Source organism: Hibiscus syriacus, unplaced genomic scaffold (genome assembly GCF_006381635.1).
Source record: "Hibiscus syriacus cultivar Baekdansim isolate YM2019G1 unplaced genomic scaffold, ASM638163v2 tig00116971_pilon, whole genome shotgun sequence".
Classification (NCBI taxonomy): Eukaryota; Viridiplantae; Streptophyta; class Magnoliopsida; order Malvales; family Malvaceae; genus Hibiscus; species Hibiscus syriacus.
Window position 1 is genome coordinate 7,607,343 of NW_024063495.1, and position 17,571 is coordinate 7,624,913.

At 35.7% G+C, this 17,571-nt stretch overlaps 1 protein-coding gene across 2 annotated transcripts in view; it reads left to right on the forward strand.

Annotated features, from left to right (window-relative positions):
• Window positions 1-12,396, forward strand: part of LOC120191694 (protein SCAR2-like) — a 31,038-nt gene extending 18,642 nt beyond the window's left edge. The window contains exons 3-11 of one of the 2 annotated variants that reach the window (XM_039194608.1): window positions 5,412-5,632; window positions 6,185-6,348; window positions 6,880-7,003; window positions 7,091-7,220; window positions 7,861-7,922; window positions 8,037-11,622; window positions 11,712-11,798; window positions 11,933-12,037; window positions 12,134-12,396. In XM_039194608.1, coding sequence (XP_039050539.1) covers window positions 5,478-5,632; window positions 6,185-6,348; window positions 6,880-7,003; window positions 7,091-7,220; window positions 7,861-7,922; window positions 8,037-11,622; window positions 11,712-11,798; window positions 11,933-12,037; window positions 12,134-12,187 — 4,467 coding nt within the window. In that variant the 5' untranslated portion in view covers window positions 5,412-5,477 and the 3' untranslated portion in view covers window positions 12,188-12,396. Of the gene's footprint in view, window positions 1-5,395; window positions 5,633-6,184; window positions 6,349-6,879; window positions 7,004-7,090; window positions 7,221-7,860; window positions 7,923-8,036; window positions 11,623-11,711; window positions 11,799-11,932; window positions 12,038-12,133 lie in introns of those variants that run through there. The other variant, XM_039194609.1, reaches the window with a different exon arrangement.
• Window positions 12,397-17,571: the final 5,175 nt, after the last annotated feature.

The window sequence follows — 17,571 nt, forward strand, 5'->3', positions numbered from 1 at the left end:
GATGAGTTAGAGGTTACCTTAGAATCTTCCCTAAATGCCATCAAGCACAAGTTAGCTACTTCTTGTTCCTCTTCATTGGAACTTTCTTCATCGCTCCATGTAGCAACATGAGCCTTGTGCTTATTCTTTGATTGACCCTTTTTCTTCAATTGTGGGCAATCATATTTAACATGCCCTGGCTTTTTGCATTCATAGCAAATGATTGGGTCCTTCTCTTTCGGTTCATTTTTGAGGCCTTCATTTCGTTTGAATTTTCTTCCTCGATAAGGTCTCATCATTTTTCTGAACCGTTTGGCAAACAATGCCATTTCCTCGTCATCGTCATCGTTATTCGAATCACTCTCATCTTTTATGGATTTGAGAGCAACTCCAATGTTTTTCTTCTTCTCCTTCTCCTTTGGTGTCTCGTCAATTTTGTCGAGGTCCACCTTATCTTCGAGCATCATTTCATGAGTGAGGAGTGACCCAATTAGCTCTTTAAGAGTTAAGGACGTTAAGTCCTTAGACTCGATGATTGTCGTCTTCTTTGATTGCCACGATTTTGGGAGGGAGTAGACTAACTTCCTCACAAGCTTTTCATTTGAAATGATCTCTGCATATGATTTGAGACCATTGAAAATCTATCCGTCATAGCTTTGATATCTTTATTTGGTTTCATCCTGAAATTTTCATAGCTATGCGTTAGAATACTAATTTTAGATTTCTTTACCTCATCGGTACCTTCATGAGTGACTTGAAGTTTGTCCCATATTTCTTTGGCGGTTGTACACGATGAAACTCTTCCGTATTCATCTAGTCCAAGAGCACAAAAAATGATATGGATGGCTTTGGAGTTGAGCTGGAACATTCTTGTCTCTCCTTCACTCCACAACCTTGGATGAGTGAGAGGTTTGATGTATCCTTCTTCTACAACATTCCATGCTCCCATGTCACTTGCTTGAATGAAGTACATCATTCTATTCTTCCAATAGGCATAGTTAGCTCCATTGAAGAAAGGAGGCTTGTTGACGGGCATCGAATCGAGACCGGAGTCGAAGTTTGAAGCGGAGGCCATTGATGACTTTGATAATCGATATAACTCTTCCCGAATCGACTCAAGAGGCGATTAAACCTTCAAATGAGTTAGACTCTGATGCCAATTGTTGAGTTAATCGATCGACGGAATTAGCCAAGAGGGGGGTGAATTGGCAATTAAAAATTCGGTGGAAGCTTTTGCAGAAAATTGAAAAGATTTGCACAGCGATTTAGAGTGGTTCGACTTTCTCAATCAAAGTCTACGTCCACTACCTTAGCTATCCACACTAAGGATTTTCCAACAAATTCACTAATTTGTTCTTTCTTTTGAGGCCAAAGAGATAACCTTACAACACCCTCAAGAATATACCCCAATTCTTGAGAACACTCTTTTCCCAAAGAGAAGATTACAAATTTGCAAACTTACAAGGAAAACCTCACAAGGTAAGATGTTTGCACAATTCTAAAACAAGAAAAGAACACTCAAAGTTAATTACAAATGAGCACAAATGGTGTTCTTGAAAGCAAAATGAATATTGAAAGGAAAATTGGCTTGATTTGCACAAACTTGATGTTTGATGCTTTCTCTCTTGTTTCTCTATGATTTCTTGTTGATCAAGGGCTTCAGAACTTGTTTAAATACACCTTGAATCACTTCTGAACGTTGGGGATAATTAATGAAGATAATATAGCCGTTTTAGTGTGAAAACAATTAATAAAACAGCTTGGAGCGTGGGGGGAATCAGTTCCTCCTCATAGGGAATCGGTTCCCTAAGTGTAAAATTCAAATATTTCGACCGTTGAACAGGGGGAATCGGTACCCCCTATGGGGGAATCGGTTCCCTCCGAGCATTCTGGAAATCTCGGAGCTAAACCATTCAGGGGGAATCGGTACCCCCTTGGGGGGGGAATCGGTTCCCTTTGAGCAATCTGGAATTTTTGGCTTTGAAATGGTTCGAAATACTTTGAAAGATTATTTTGAAATTGTTTTAAGATTAAAACTTAATTTTACACTTAAGTAAGGATTAAAAATGATTTTTGAAATATTTTGAGTAATGTTTTGATATTCGAATAATTATATCGAATATACTTAGAAAATCATTTTGGAAAATCTTAAAATTCATTTAACTTAATTTGTTATATCGAAATATCAAAATGTTTTCAACAGAAATGTCCCGAAGGACCGCGTAGAACCCTCGACTCTTGGCATGCCAATTACACCCTTATCTCTCATATCACATAACATGGGCTTTACCATTTATCACAATTCACATAACTTATATCACATAGGCATGTAATCTCATAGCTTATTATCACATAACTCATGTAACATTCTCATATGGTCACATAGATCATAATTACCATATAACATATATCACATAGGTTCATATCACATAACATGTAATGCAACAAGGCATGTTCACATAATATAAAAATCATAATCATGCTTCTACTCATGCAACCATATATCCAAAATATCAAAAAACGGATTTTCCGCAAGTATAATTTCCATATAGAAATACATATATTCTAATAGTATACACTCACCTGGCCTCATTAGTCCAATCAAGCACCTATGACTCTTGAACACTTTTATAGCTTTGGATCATCTTGGATTTTCCTTTGATCGATATCTACACAAACATGTGACTTATATAAATACCAGATTTTGAATTACTAATAATCAATCATTCAAACTAAATCTTAAAGAGACACTTGATTCACAAATTCCATATGAATAGTATCGATACCCATGGTACAGTACCGATACTTCTCAACTGTGGTATCGATACCATATCTCAGTATTGATACCCTTATTACATATTGGAATCCATCCTTGAAAATGGTATTGATACCATTAATATAGTATTGATTCCCTTGCTATCGATGCTACTCCTCTAGTATCGATACTACATTACTGATTCATTTAATTTCACCATATGGTATCGATATTGTTCTTCCAGTATCGATACCCTAACCCAAATATCATCTATTTTTTGCTTTGGAGTATCAGTATTGTTCATCCAGTACCGATACCCCTTGCCCAGAATTCACTCCTTAACCCAAAATTTTACCAAAACTTATACAAAATCCATACTTTGAACTCCTTTCAACACTTCAAACTCAATTACACTCACCCAAACCATCTTATATCATTATAACGCATCCTAGTACTCAATAACTTACCATAACACTTGAAAATAAGAATCTTACTAAACTTTCAAGTTTGATATAAATCCTTTCTAACTTCATAAATCTCTTATTTCTACTGATGACAAGTCAAATATGGCTTCAAACTTCACTTACTAACTCTTTCTCAAAATTTCATTCAAAAACCCCTTTTCTTTAATCACTCATAATTTGTAATTCTTGTAGTTTTATAACCCTTTAAGCTTTCCTTAAGCTTATGCATCACCCCAGAGACCAAAACTAAACTTAGAATTCAAGAAACACTTAATTTAAAACATACTTACCTTAGGTATAAGTTCACGGTGGAGAGGACGAAGGAAGGATGAAGAAAGAGAGAATTCTAGATTTTCAATTAACTCTCTTCTCTCACTCCACGTGTTTATAACACCATTAGATGATTTTTTTTAATTCATCTTCTTTCTAAATGACCAAATATGACCTTCCAACTTCATTTCTTTGCTATTCACTCCTACACAAATAATTTTAATTAAATCCCTAAACTTTTCAATTTATCTAATTTGATCATAAAATTTTAAAATCTTGCAATAAGGCCACTAACTCGATGTTTGGGATGTTACAAAATGAACATGTTCATGAACATGTTCATGAACATGTTCATGAACATTAAATGAATATGTTCGTGAACAATAAATAAACAAACACGAACACTTTAAAAAAAATAGATGAACGCGATATTAAAAAATTAAACGAACATGAACTGAACATAAACACCTTCAAAAATAAACAAATGAACATAGACATAACCTTGTTCGTTCAAGCTTTGTTCATTTACACCCCTAGCGTTAGTCAATGGCCCACATTGGATTCTTTTTCTAAGTTTGAGAGTCATATTGAGAGAGAAATGAATTGAGGGTCACATTGATTTATTTTTGAAAAGTACAAGGGCCTCATATTCTATTTTTCCAAAATATTATAAACAATAAATTTATGAATTTGATTATGATTATGATATAGATATAGATTTTTAGTTTTCTTAATTTTAAATGAATACTAATAACAAATTTATTATTATGATTTAATTTTAAAGGAAGTTGAATGGTTTTAGGCTAGATTTACTGAGTCTGTGATATTTTACGATGAAACAAACACTAAATTCTCATTTAAGAGGTTAAAAAAGAATGAATCGCAAATTTTAAGGTCCAAAGATTGTAGACGACGAGGATTGATGACGACTAATGGCAACAGTGGTGAGTTGTGACCAATGGTGGGAGACTTTGATTGAATTTAAGGGTTAAATTAGTATGTTGTCTAAAGTTTAAGAGTAAAAAATGACATTTCATCTAAAGTTTAAATGGTTAAACTAGTATTCTTTCTAAAGTGTAATTGTAAAAAAAATCCTCTTTTACTAGCGTGCTACGCCATTAAACTATAAGGAGTTAACAATTTAGTGACTAAAATATAACAATAGATATCGTAAGTGATCAAAATTTAATGAATCAGTAATATAAATAACCAAAATATAACTTTCAAAATCTATTGAGCAAAAGTGTAAAAATATGAAAGAATTGATCATTCCGATAGTTTACCATTTTTTTAATAGTCCGAAAGTTTAGCCTTAAATATAATATATTGAAAAATAAACATTTTTATATAATTTTTGCAAGGGCAACTCTATTGGATACTATCAAACTTTAGGCATTTTATCGTTTATACCATTGAACTTTCAATTTTATCAATTATAACAATGAACTTTGATTTTTGTTTTACTTATACAACTGAACCGTTAAATCGTTAATGACACGATGATGTGGCTGACGACTGCCAACATGGATGACGACTGTAGAGGTAGACACCTCACCAAAACGACATCGTTTCAATCCTATGTTAACGATTTAACAATCCAGTGATATAATTGAAACAAAAATCAAAATTCAATACTATAATTGGTAAAATTAAAAGTTCAATTATATAAATGATACAACGTCTAAAGATTGGTATATATGGTGTAGTTTACCCTTTGATCAATTACTTGAAAATAATTTTATTATTAAAAAAATATAACTTCGGCAACATCGAGAGCGCATACACATTAGTTCCGATTATAACCACCCAAACAAACCACCGCGCCGTAACGCCACATGGACATAATATTATCAACAATATTTTAAGAGAAAAATCAATTTAAAAAATAAATAAGAACAGAAGCAAAATACCTCTCAACTTTTTCGTATTCTCTCTCTTAGTTGTTTTTATGTGGGAATAGTGGTTTAGGATTTGTCTGTTCTTCTTTGTGGCGAAGGATCCGCGAAGAAATGCCGTTGACAAGGTATCAAATTAGGAACGAGTTCAGCTTGGCCGACCCGGAGCTCTATAGATCTGCCGACAAGGATGATCCCGAGGCTTTACTTGAAGGCGTTGCCATGTCTGGCCTTGTTGGTGTTTTGCGCCAGCTCGGTGACCTCGCCGAGTCAGTCTCTCTCTCTCTCTCTCTCTCTCATGCTTATCAGATTGGTTGAATTTCATTGGTTTGTCAGTATGCTTATTTCTCTGCTTCCTTGCTTTAAGCTCGAGGTTATAGAAACAATTAAAATCTGTTAGATACTGTTTTCAAGTGTACAGAATCTTAGTTTTAGTTCATGCCATTTGAATCCGAGACACACTTGGAATTTTCTTACCTAGTGTGTTATCGATTTCGCTATCCAAACGGTAAGTTTTTAGGATTTAACGTTCTCTGGTTTAGGTTATTTGTGACGATCACCAATTTAGCACTTTGGATTCTGAACCTCAATTGAAACTAATCTGCGTCAATTTCGGTGTTTTTCCCCGTAATGCATTAAATTGAAACAATGCATGTCACAAATTTCTGCATAGACTTGGATTCATGGTTCAAGTATGATTGTACGTTTACTATAGATTGCTATTGGAGTTTTAGCACTCTGTGGCAATTTTCATGTGTTGCTTTTGCTTTCTACCTTCTGTCTGCTTTTTAAATTGTTTTTCCTTGGTGATTGACAAAAAGGTTTGCTGCTGAGATATTCCACGACTTGCATGAAGAGGTAATGGTAACTGCTGCGAGAGGCCATGCTCTAGTGGCCCGAGTTAAACAAGTCGAGGCAGAGTTCCCTTCCATTGAGAAATCATTTTTATCACAAACCGATCATTCGTTATTCTTTACCAGTGCAGGTTAGGTTCAAAATTTCACTAACACATTTATACATGTTGGATTTGGCTCTTACCCTTGGTCCTGGATCATTATTATCATAATGGGGCATTTTGGCATACGTGCTAGTTTCATATGTTGTATGTCTTTTGTACTTGATTGTAATATTGGGAAATAGATCTATTCCTTTTGAAACAACTATAGTAGATTCCAGGGGTTGAGTGTCTGGTGCCTGCAACATGGGTATTACATTTCCCCATGTTCTATCAACACTTAGAGGGGAAAACAAGTTTGTTTACCTAACCAAAAGATACATCTTTCAATGTCTTTGTCCTGGTGGAGATTGTCATGTAGTTAGTATGCACGGATTCATTTACATTGACATGCAATAATGGAATGGATAGGAAATGTGATCATGGCATACAATGAGTCATCTTTAAGTGATGAAGCTAAGCGGTTCTATTTACTTATGGTTTTGAAGCAGAATATTTGAGTTTACCAGAACAAATACATTATCTACTAAACTGGTCAGGAAATGTATTATCCTTTCTCAGGTGTTGACTGGCATCCTAATCTGCGCACTGAACATAATCTTATCACTCATGGAGACTTACCTCGCTGTGTGTTGGATTCTTATGAGGAATGTAGGGGCCCACCACGGTTGTTCCTCTTGGACAAGTAAGATGACTTTACTGATCTTAAGTTTAGTATTTTGTTGCAAGTTCTTTTCTTACCAATAGAGAATATTCTAATAACTTGTTCCAGATTTGATGTTGCGGGTGCTGGGGCATGTTTAAAGCGTTACAGCGATCCTTCATTTTTTAAAGCAGAATCAGATTTTCCTGAAATCGCGCCATTAGAGGTTCAGAGAGGAAAGAAAGCGCGGAAAGTGAAGGTACTAACATAAAATAAATAAAAGATCACAGAAAAGATCTGGTTAGATTTCTTTGTCGGGGCAAGTTATTTTACCAATTAGCAGTTTTGTCTCATCTATAGCAGAAATCGGGAGATAGGTCTGTAGAATGACCCTAACCTTTTACCTCTTAACAAATAAACCTGTACTTGGTCTTTAGAATGGCCCTAAGACCTTTCACTGGGAAAAGTGTTCCATTATTGTTGAGTTACTTTTTTCATCATCATTTCATGATGGGCAGCCATGAGTTTGAGTGAGCAGATCATAGAAAGGTTTGTGATTAGCTCCACTTCCAAACTTAAAATATCTGGTTTAAGTGTGCTTTCATGTTAGCAGCATGCTTTGTATCTTTGGTCCTGCTCTTTTGAGGTGCCATATTTGCATTTGTGGTAATATACACCAGTTATATTGAAGTAATAATTAAGTTGCTTCTCACCTGCATGGAGCATTCTATTTCCTTTTATATATCACAAAACAAAATTATTAGTTAAAGGCTGGCGCTGAATGGTAACTTTTTGGCGCAACATGGTTTTAGTAATCAGCACAGAAGTTCTTTTTAGCTTGTTGTGGTAAATGGTATTTTTTCCTGTGTCCTTATTGTCTAGTTTTTTATTTCTGGCAGAAGAAAGGATCACGCTGGAAGAATGGGGAGACTCCCGAATTTCCACAAACATCACATGCGAAGTGAGTCCTTCAATTCTTCATCTGTGCCTTTCATCTTTCTTCTAATTGTTTTAATGCACATATTAAAGTTTTAGTATGGTATCTTGGTAACTGAATTACTTTCTAATAGTGCAGATTACATCAACTGTTTTTGGAGGAACGTATTGAGAATGCTTACAATGACCCTGCCTGTCTTGCAAAACTTAAAAGACGACAATTAAATGAATCTCCACTTGACTCAAAATCTGGGAAAACTTACATGGAGAAATTCCTGGAGACTCCATCACAAAATAAAGCTGTTTACGAGATCTCTGGTACTCCGTCTCTGGGGTTGACAGTGGATAATTCTAGTGTGTCCGGACCTAAAACACTTGATATTAGTACAGTGGGTCCTGTAGAAGTCTCTTCACAAGGAAAGGAAACCTTGATTTCTTCACCTACTGTACATGAAATTGTACTGAAACCATCCATTGAAGAGTTGAATGAAGATGCCATTGATAGAGAGATTATGAAGGTGCCAGAACCAACTGTTGATTTCACAGATGGAATACCCCATCCCCTTTATAAAGTAAAAACTGAAGAGGAGATAATAGTAGATGGAGAAAGCATAGAAGAATGCAATATATATGGGGACCATTCCGATGGCATGACCAGTGAAGCTGACAATTTCATTGATGCAATTACTACCATGGAGTCCGAAATGGATATGGACAATGAGTATAGACCTAAGGATGGTATTGACCTCATGGATATTGGGAAGTATCAAACGGGTTCCCATGCAAACGAGGAAAAGCTTGGGGTCCAAGCCCATTCATCAAATTCTCAATTGGATGAGATCTCCTCTCTGTCTGATACTACAGACAATCTGGCTAAAGATATTCCGTCGGATGGTGAAGTAGCAGCAGAAATGTTCCCTTTGAGTAGAAACTGTGTTACTGAGATTGGTGAGGCACCTCCTATACAGCTTTGCTTGGAGATGCAATATCCCAATTCTGATCAGGTTTTGTTACCGAAAGATACTTCTTTTGGTGAACATTGTCTTCCTGATCTTGGAGAAGCTTCTCATATTTCATGTCTGGAAGGTTTGAACTCTACACATATTTTGTTGGATGAACCATGTTCAGTGACAATTCCTTTGCTGGAACAACATCATGAGGAAGTATCCTCTGATGGTAAAACTAATTCTAATTTTTCAGAAGCTGATGGTGGAGAATATTTGGATGATTCTTTGGAAGTTATTTTTGCTGATTCTTCTGAGGAACAGGTTACTTTGATCACTCTTTCTTCTGAAAGTCATCCAGTGGATGAGTTGGGCTGTGGGAACACATATGTCTCTTCTGATGCTTTGCCACATTTATTGAACGTTTTACCGGAAGCTCCTGAAAAGGGAAGTGACAATGATCTTTTAGATGGAGTTGTTAAAACAGATTTTGCTGGGAAAATTTGTGCTGAAAATTCAGTCAACCAACCAAACTGCGTTTTTTCACCAACAGAAAAGCAGCGACTTTGTTCAACCTTGGCTGAAGGAGAAAGATGTTCTGGTATTATACTGTCACCTGAACATTTGGATGTTGTGAATCCTATCACCTTAGTTTCTGAGGTCAGTGATGCTACTGTAGAAGTGGATGTCAACTTGGAGTGTATAACTCCTGTGGTGGATACTTCACAGATTTGTGACTTCAATGAACAGCAATTTTCAGACATATTACATCATGATCCAAAAGTTGAAGCTGACCTAACAGAGATAGATGCTTCATATTCTGAACAGAAACAAAATGTTGATGAACTTTGTGATGCTACAGAGGGAGAAGTAACTAGGGAATTTACTCGCAGTGGGAATGTGGTGGAAGAAGATGCTATCCCTTGTGATCTTGCATGTAATTGCACTGATGATTTGAACCCCAAGGATCATGGGGATTTAGATGATCTGGCAACTGAAAATGTTCATGCTGAAAATATTGCATTATCAACCGCTGCTTGTGATTCTACCGAATTTGATGATGATGTTGATAATACTAAATATCACTCTTCAAATGTGATTTTCTCTCCATCTGGAAAACTAATGAATTCGGAAGAGTCTCTTGCTGGTGATGGAGATATGTTTCATGAAGGATTGGAATCGAATGAGGTTGTTTCTCAGGAATGTCTCATAGAGTTAGAGACACGGGAAGAAACAAATCAAGTGGTAGGTACTCCAGCAGATTTAGATTCCACTTCATGCAAGTCAGACTCTTACAACAAATCCAATTTAGAAGATGAAGTCCACTATTTGTCTTTTGCTGAATCAACCAAAGATAGTTTGGATTTGGTTGATTTAACCGCTGTACCTGCTTCTTCAGAATTCAGTGATAACGAGTCAGAATTGAAATACTCAAGTCGTCTAATGGAAAGTGGGGAAGACACGGTGCCCTCACCTACCCATTTCCAATCAGAAAATGAAAATTCTCTAGTACAGTCATTAGACATCCATATTAATCAACATGTGGAAAAGCTGCACATAGTTGAAGGTGGTTCAAAACAAATACAATCTTTGGATCACATAGATCAGGAAAAGTGCCTGCAAACTTCTTTTGAACATTCCAAAGAAGGCTCTTTAAACCAATCTTCATTAGATTTTTCAGAACAATCAGGTAGGCAGGATAAACAAGAAAGTTATCCATCTGATCTTATTCATCCTGCCACTTGCCTGCACCCTGAGGCAACCAAAGCTATCATGGAGGAAATGCCACCATTGCCACCTCTTCCTCCAATGCAGTGGAGGATAGGGAGAGTTCAACATGTTTCTACAGGTCCTCAAAGAGAATTTGTAGAACATGGTCAGGGGTCATTGCCAATGATACCACAGTATGGAACTGGTGAGAGAGCTCAATTTGGTTTACCAGCGTTGGAGCAGGGGTTTGAACAACCCAGAAACCCATTTTTACCTCTTGTGGATGGTGAAGAGAGGTCTGGCAATGCGCCTGATCAACTGGCAGCTGATTTCATGCATCCCAGTCCTTTATCTATGAATTCAGCAACTATGGCTAGCAACAGTAATAGCCAGTACAATGGTTTCTATTTCAATAGAACACACTCAAACCCATTTTTAACAGTAGCCACAACATCTAATGAAAACCTTGAATATGGTTCCCTTGCTATGGATGGTCATAGGTTAGAATCGAGTTACTTGTTGACGATGCAACCTACTGATGCAGCTTGTACACATACTCCTCTATCTTTGCATGGGGAAACAGCAAATTGTCCAGATCAGTTTGTAGTGGATACAAGTTTAGAAGGTGGGGCATTTCAGGAACCTATACAACATTTTGATCCAGAACATGGGAATCCTCCTGATGTATCTGTGCCCCTACCAACTAAGACAGAGGAGCAGATTACAGCCAAGGTAGCGGAGGATCTTCCTACCAAAGTAGAGGAGCAGTTTCCAACCAAGGTAGACAAGCAGCCTCAGCATGGTTTGGCAGCTTCTGGGGGAGAAAAGGCAGAGACACCAAATGCCATTGTTCGGCATGGCTTGGAAGCTCCAGAGGGAGAAACTTCTCAGATAAATACAACTCTAGAGCATGATTTGTCAATTTCAGAGGGAGAGGCAGCATGGCCCTCAAATACGCTAGCTTTAGTACAAGCTGCTGAAGAAGGAAAGTCAAATGTGAATCCACCTGTTAAACTTCCCCGACCTCGCAATCCTCTCATTGATGCTGTTGCTGCTCATGATAAAAGCAAGGTGATTATAGCCTTGCGTTTCAATTTTTTTTAAAAAATCTCTTCCAGTTTGACTGTTTCTTGTGAAGTAACAGTTAAAATTTTCTTCAGTTGAGAAAGGTAACCGAGCAGAATCGACCTCCAATCCTTTCTAAGATAGATGAAAGAGATTCATTGCTGGAACAGATACGAACAAAGGTTAGATCCAGTAAACGCTGACATTCTTTTTGTTCCCTTTTTAAGAGAGATGGAGAGAAATGAGTTTAATAGTGGGAAATGCATTGGTTGTATAAACTTGAGGTGCGAGGGCTGATTTATTTTGTTTTATACAGTCCTTCAACTTGAAGCCTGCAGTGGTGACCAGAGCCCGTGTTCAGGGTCCTAAAACCAACATACGAGTTGCAGCAATCTTGGAGAAAGCAAATGCAATTCGCCAGGTTTGTATTTGTCCTGATCTTTCTTCCGTCTGTTATGTTACGGCCATGCTAGAAGTGTTCAATTTTATTTTTCTTTTAAATCATCTCTTAAAATAGGCATTGACCGGAAGTGATGAAGACGATGATGAAGATGGTTGGAGTGATTCTTGAAAGGACTTGCATGATGACACCTGTAGCTGTGATTTGATTAAAATGATCGATCAAATAGTAAATTATGCATCATCATGAATAGGAAATATGTATGGTATATTCTTTGACTCAGGATTGTCATTCTGTTGGTGTATGATATTTTGCTCATTTACGTGTATTTCACTTACACAATGCCTATATAAAATGCTTATACAAGGAATGGTTTGAAATCCATGGCTGAGCCTGTGGAACTCTTGGCTGCGTCCATTCTGTAATTTTGAATGCGATTTATAGATGGTTACATTATAATTTTTAGGGTAAACTATATCAATGATCACTTATTTATAAATCCTTTTTACTTTAACCATCGATCTTTTAATTTTGTCAATCAGACCATTTAATTATTTAAATTATGTCAATCAAGTCACTTGTTTTTAATATTGAATGGAGGCATAATTCTAAAATTAGTCCTAGTGTTTATTAAAATGATCATTTTGGTCTTTATTTTTCTTTAAAGCATTTGAATATGAGATTTCACTTTTGGGGGAGAATTCTCTTTATAGATGAAAATTATTAGTTGACACACAATAAACGTTCCAAATAAGTGTCTTTTTAATCTAAAATCAAACGTTAAGGGTTAAAATGCCCCCAAAAATAAAGAATAAGAGACAAAGTGATTATTCTGTCAAATGTTGTAGTTCTTTTTTTCTAAAATGAAGCATTAAGGGCCAAAATGCTAAAAAAATAGAATAGAGATAAAATGATCATTTTGATAAACATTGGGCCTTAACTTTAGCATTATACCTCTAACGGAAGTTCAGATGTGACAATTAACAAAATCAGTATAATTCTATAATATTTTCCTTCTAAACGTATGGTGTGTCACCATATGAAGCATTGAGCTAACTTCATCATCTGTGTTTTTTTTTATTAATCTGAGTAAGTATAATGTATCTGTTCAAAGATAACTCTAAACTATTTGACATTGTTCGTTCGTACCCCTGACATTTTCAGTGCTCGAATCCGGGACCTCAAAGAATAACAACAATTCCTTTACCGTCAATATCATAGGAGTACGTGCAACATTTGGGCGGAATAGGACAAATAATCCAGGCGGGTGGATTATTTAGCCCAATAGGGCAACAGGAAATTTATTTTGGGATCTATAGCAAATACTACAGTGTCCATTGAACTCGTCATCCCGGCGTGACGAGTTCCATGAGATATATTTTTTAATGGGTCGTGTCACGTGGGTCCCACAACCCAAATTTATTTAATATATCCTAAGGGACTCGTTATGCCCGCGTTACGTGTCCTAATAAAAAATATTTTTTAAAAAAAAAATTAAAAACATTGTAAAAAATATTATTTTATTGATGAAGGCGTGACGAGTTCCAACGGGTATAATTTGAATTTGTTGACGTTGGATTGATCGTTGTTGAACGGTCAAAATTTTTAAAAAAAATTCAACGGAACTCGTCACACCGGTGTGATGAGTTCCAATGACTATTTTCAATTTGACAAAAACTAACCGTTTATAGCCGTTGGATAGAGTATAAATAGAGGTTTAGGTTGGATTGGTTTTTCACTTGGAATCAAATGTTCTATTGAGAGTAAAAAAAATTTTGTTGAAGATTTTGTGTTGAAATGCCTCAAGAGAAGAAATGTTACGTCTTGATGATGTTCATATTTCATCAACCGAGTTAACTACGGTAAATTTAATTTGTTTTATTTCATTTTAGTTTTGACAAAATTATAGTATTAATAATAATTATATATGTAATTGTATTAAATAATTTATTTTCAAATTGTAGCGAGAAGAACGAGGCATTCGTCATCGATGAACGACAAATGAAGAGCCACATCAGCGGATGGTGATATATCTTTCACAATCCGGATTATATGGAGCGACGTTTCTTGGAACATCCCAAACTATGGGTTAGTGACTAAATGGTAAAGTTTCAGAAATTTGGTGATTAAAGTAGAAGAATGGATTAGTTCAATGATTTATCTGGAAATAAATCCTAAAAGTTGTTAGTAATTATCAAATGAAGTAGAGGGCAAAATGGTAATTTAACTAATAAATGAATTAAAAATATATATGATAAGGATATATATGTTAGAGGGGATAAGGATGAAGAGATATTCTCTTCATCTTCATCTTCTTCTTCTTCATGTACGAGAGAGAGAAGAGCCAAGCTTGCAAAGGTAAGATTCCTTGTGTTGAGTTAATCGAATGCCGAAATTGGCCAAGAGGGGGGTGAATTGGCAATAAAAATTTTGTGGAAGCTTTTGCAGAAAATTGAAAGTAATTGCACAGCGATTTACAGTGGTTCGACTTTCTCAAACAAAGTCTACGTCCACTACCTTAGCTATCCACACTAAGGATTTTCCAACAAATTCACTAATTTGTTCTTTCTTTTGAGGCCAAAGAGATAACCTTACAATTCCCTCAAGAGTATACCCCAACACTTGAGAACACTCTTTTCTCAAAGAGAAGATTACAAATTTGCAAACTTACAAGAAAACCTCACAAGGTAAGATGTTTGCACAATTCTAGAATAAAGAAAAGAACACTCAAAGATGAATACAATTGAGCACAAAAAGTGTTCTTGAAAGCAAAATGAATATTGAATGAAAATAGGCTTGAAATGCTCAAACTTGAGGTTTGATGCTTTCTCTTTGATTCTCTCTTGATTCTAGTTGCTTGATGTTTCTTGTTATTGATCAATGGCTTCTAAGCTTGCTTAAATACACCTTGGATCACTTCTGAACGTTGGGGATGATTAGAGAAGATATTATAGCCGTTTTAGTGTGAAAACATTTAATAAAATAGCTTGGTGTGTGGGGGGAATCGGTTCCCCCTTGAAGGGAATCGGTTCCTAAGTGTAAAATTCAAATATTTCGACCGTTGTACAAGGGGGGAATCGGTACCCCCTTGGGGGGGATCGGTTCCCTCCGAGCATTCTGGAAATCTCGGAGCCAAACCATTCAGGGGGGAATCGGTTCCTCCTATGGGGGGGAATCGGTTCCCTCTGAGCAATCTGGAATTTTTGGCTTTGAATTAGTTCGAAATACTTTGTAAAATTATTTTGAAATTGTTTTATGATTAAAACTTAATTTTACACTTAAGTAAGGATTAAAAATGATTTTTGAAATATTTGGAGTAATGTTTTGATATTCGAATAGTTATATCGAAAATCATTTGGAAAATCTTAAAATCCATTTAACTTAATTTGTTATATCGAAATATCAAAATGTTCAACAATCTCCCCCTTTTTGATATAACAAAACATTTTAGTAATTTTAAGATTTTTGAAATCAAGTTTTGAAATTACTCCCCCTTACTTTAACACTTCTTCAATTTATCAAGTAAAACATTTAACACTTATTCTTCTCCCCCTTTTTGTTAAATCAAAAAGACATTGTAAAACAAGGTTTTGAAATCATTTAGCCAATTGATTTATTAATTATAAGCTTAAGCTGCTAAGATCATAATCAAAAGAGAGGTTAGCCATTAGTTTCATAAATCAATATTCATAAATAATGTGATATGGCAAAATTGGTCATATTGCTAATGATGATGCAAAAATGAATAAAACATATAAGTTCACACTATTCATAAATCCAAAATCCAACAATCCACAAAATCAAACAATCCAAAATATCCAAAAAGTTGAAACAATATTCATTTTGTTCAAAGTTGTAAAGCTAAACACAAAATCAAGCATCCGGATCGGTAGGTGGAAAACAGGCTCGCATAGCAGCCATTTCATGAGTTAGTTCATTAATACGAGCATTGGTTGCTTCATTGTTTGCACGCATCTCCTGAAGAATCTCTAATTGTTGAGCTCTCATTGTGGATAAATGAGACTCTATAGAGGAAAAGCGCGAATCCATTGTAGCATAACGGAAATCAAATGTCTCCATAAAGGATTGAAAATATGGAGGCATTTGAGTCGATTGTTGTGCGTGCTCCTCGGGTTGTTCAGGTTCTTCTTCAGCTTCATCAATATCCCTCATTAATTGTTCAAACTCGGGATCTTCGTCAACTTCGGGTGGAGCTTGTGAAGAACTAGCTCCCGGAGTAGAAGATCGAACCCATGCACCGGTTTCCTTATTTTTTACCCATCCCGCTCTTGTTAAAGAAAGAAGATTGATTTGTTTCTTAAGAGGAAATGAGGCATCTAGACCAACTCGGAGTTCAGCTTTAGAAAAGAGATTACTAAGAATACAACCGTAAACTAGTGAAGAACAGAGTTTCTTATTTGGCACTAGGTTAACGGTTTCAACAATTTCAGCAAAGATAATCTCGGAGAGGTTTATTTTTATATTGTTTTCAAAACAGTGCAACCACCAAAGATCTAAAGCTCTAAGAGTTGAATATCGACCCCCGGATGGTCGAAACCACCAAGTGATCATGAGATGAAGGAAATGCTCATGGAGATCTAAAACACTTGCACTATCATTCCGTTTATATCGTGAGCCTAAAACTTGTTTTTCGTTTGATAAACCTTCATTATCCAAGCCTAAGGCATTGGCTATGTAATCCGGATCAAGATGGAAATATTGACCTAGGAGGTAGGAACGCACTCCTATGGTTTTGGTTTTGTCACGATTTTTGATACAAACGGCATTACAGTAGAAGATACGAACAAGTTGATGATAGACAATGGGTTCAAGTTCGAAAAGTTTATCAAATTTCCATTCGTGTAAGATAGGGAGATATTTAAAGTTAATGTCAACCATAGTTTGAAGAGATGGGATACGTTCTTCCCTGATCTTATACGAGTCAAAATATTGGTAAAACCAATAACGATAATCTTTAGGACCCGGTTGATTGAAACAAGAATTTTGGATAGTCAAGTTAGGATCAAGATTTGGAATAGGATTTTGAGGAATAGGAGGAGGATTTGGTTGACGACTAGAACGACTAGATGAAGACCTAGGACGTTTAGGATTTGACATGGTGAAGGAAATCGGAATAGATAGAATAACCTGCAATTTTAAAACAAATGTATGCAATTCAATTAATCCCAAAACTCAAATGAGTCCTCAATATTTCAAGATTCTCTAAATCAATCCTAATGGGCAAAGTTTTTGAAAAACTTTTGAAAAATATGGTTTTGAGAAACAATATATGTATAGTTTTTCATAACAACAACATAATTTAATCAAAACACAATAATTTGAAAAATAACATTTTTTTTATTTCGAAAATTTGAAAATTTCTTGTGTTTTTGATGAAATTAGTTGTAACATCTAGTTTCTAATCCCTAAATAAGCAATGCCCGATCACTATTTCAACCTAGAACTAATTGAAACTAATCCTATGTTCAAAAACAATGAAATAGAGAGTTTAGAAAAATTTACCTTGAAAGATGAAGATTGAGGGGATTTAGATG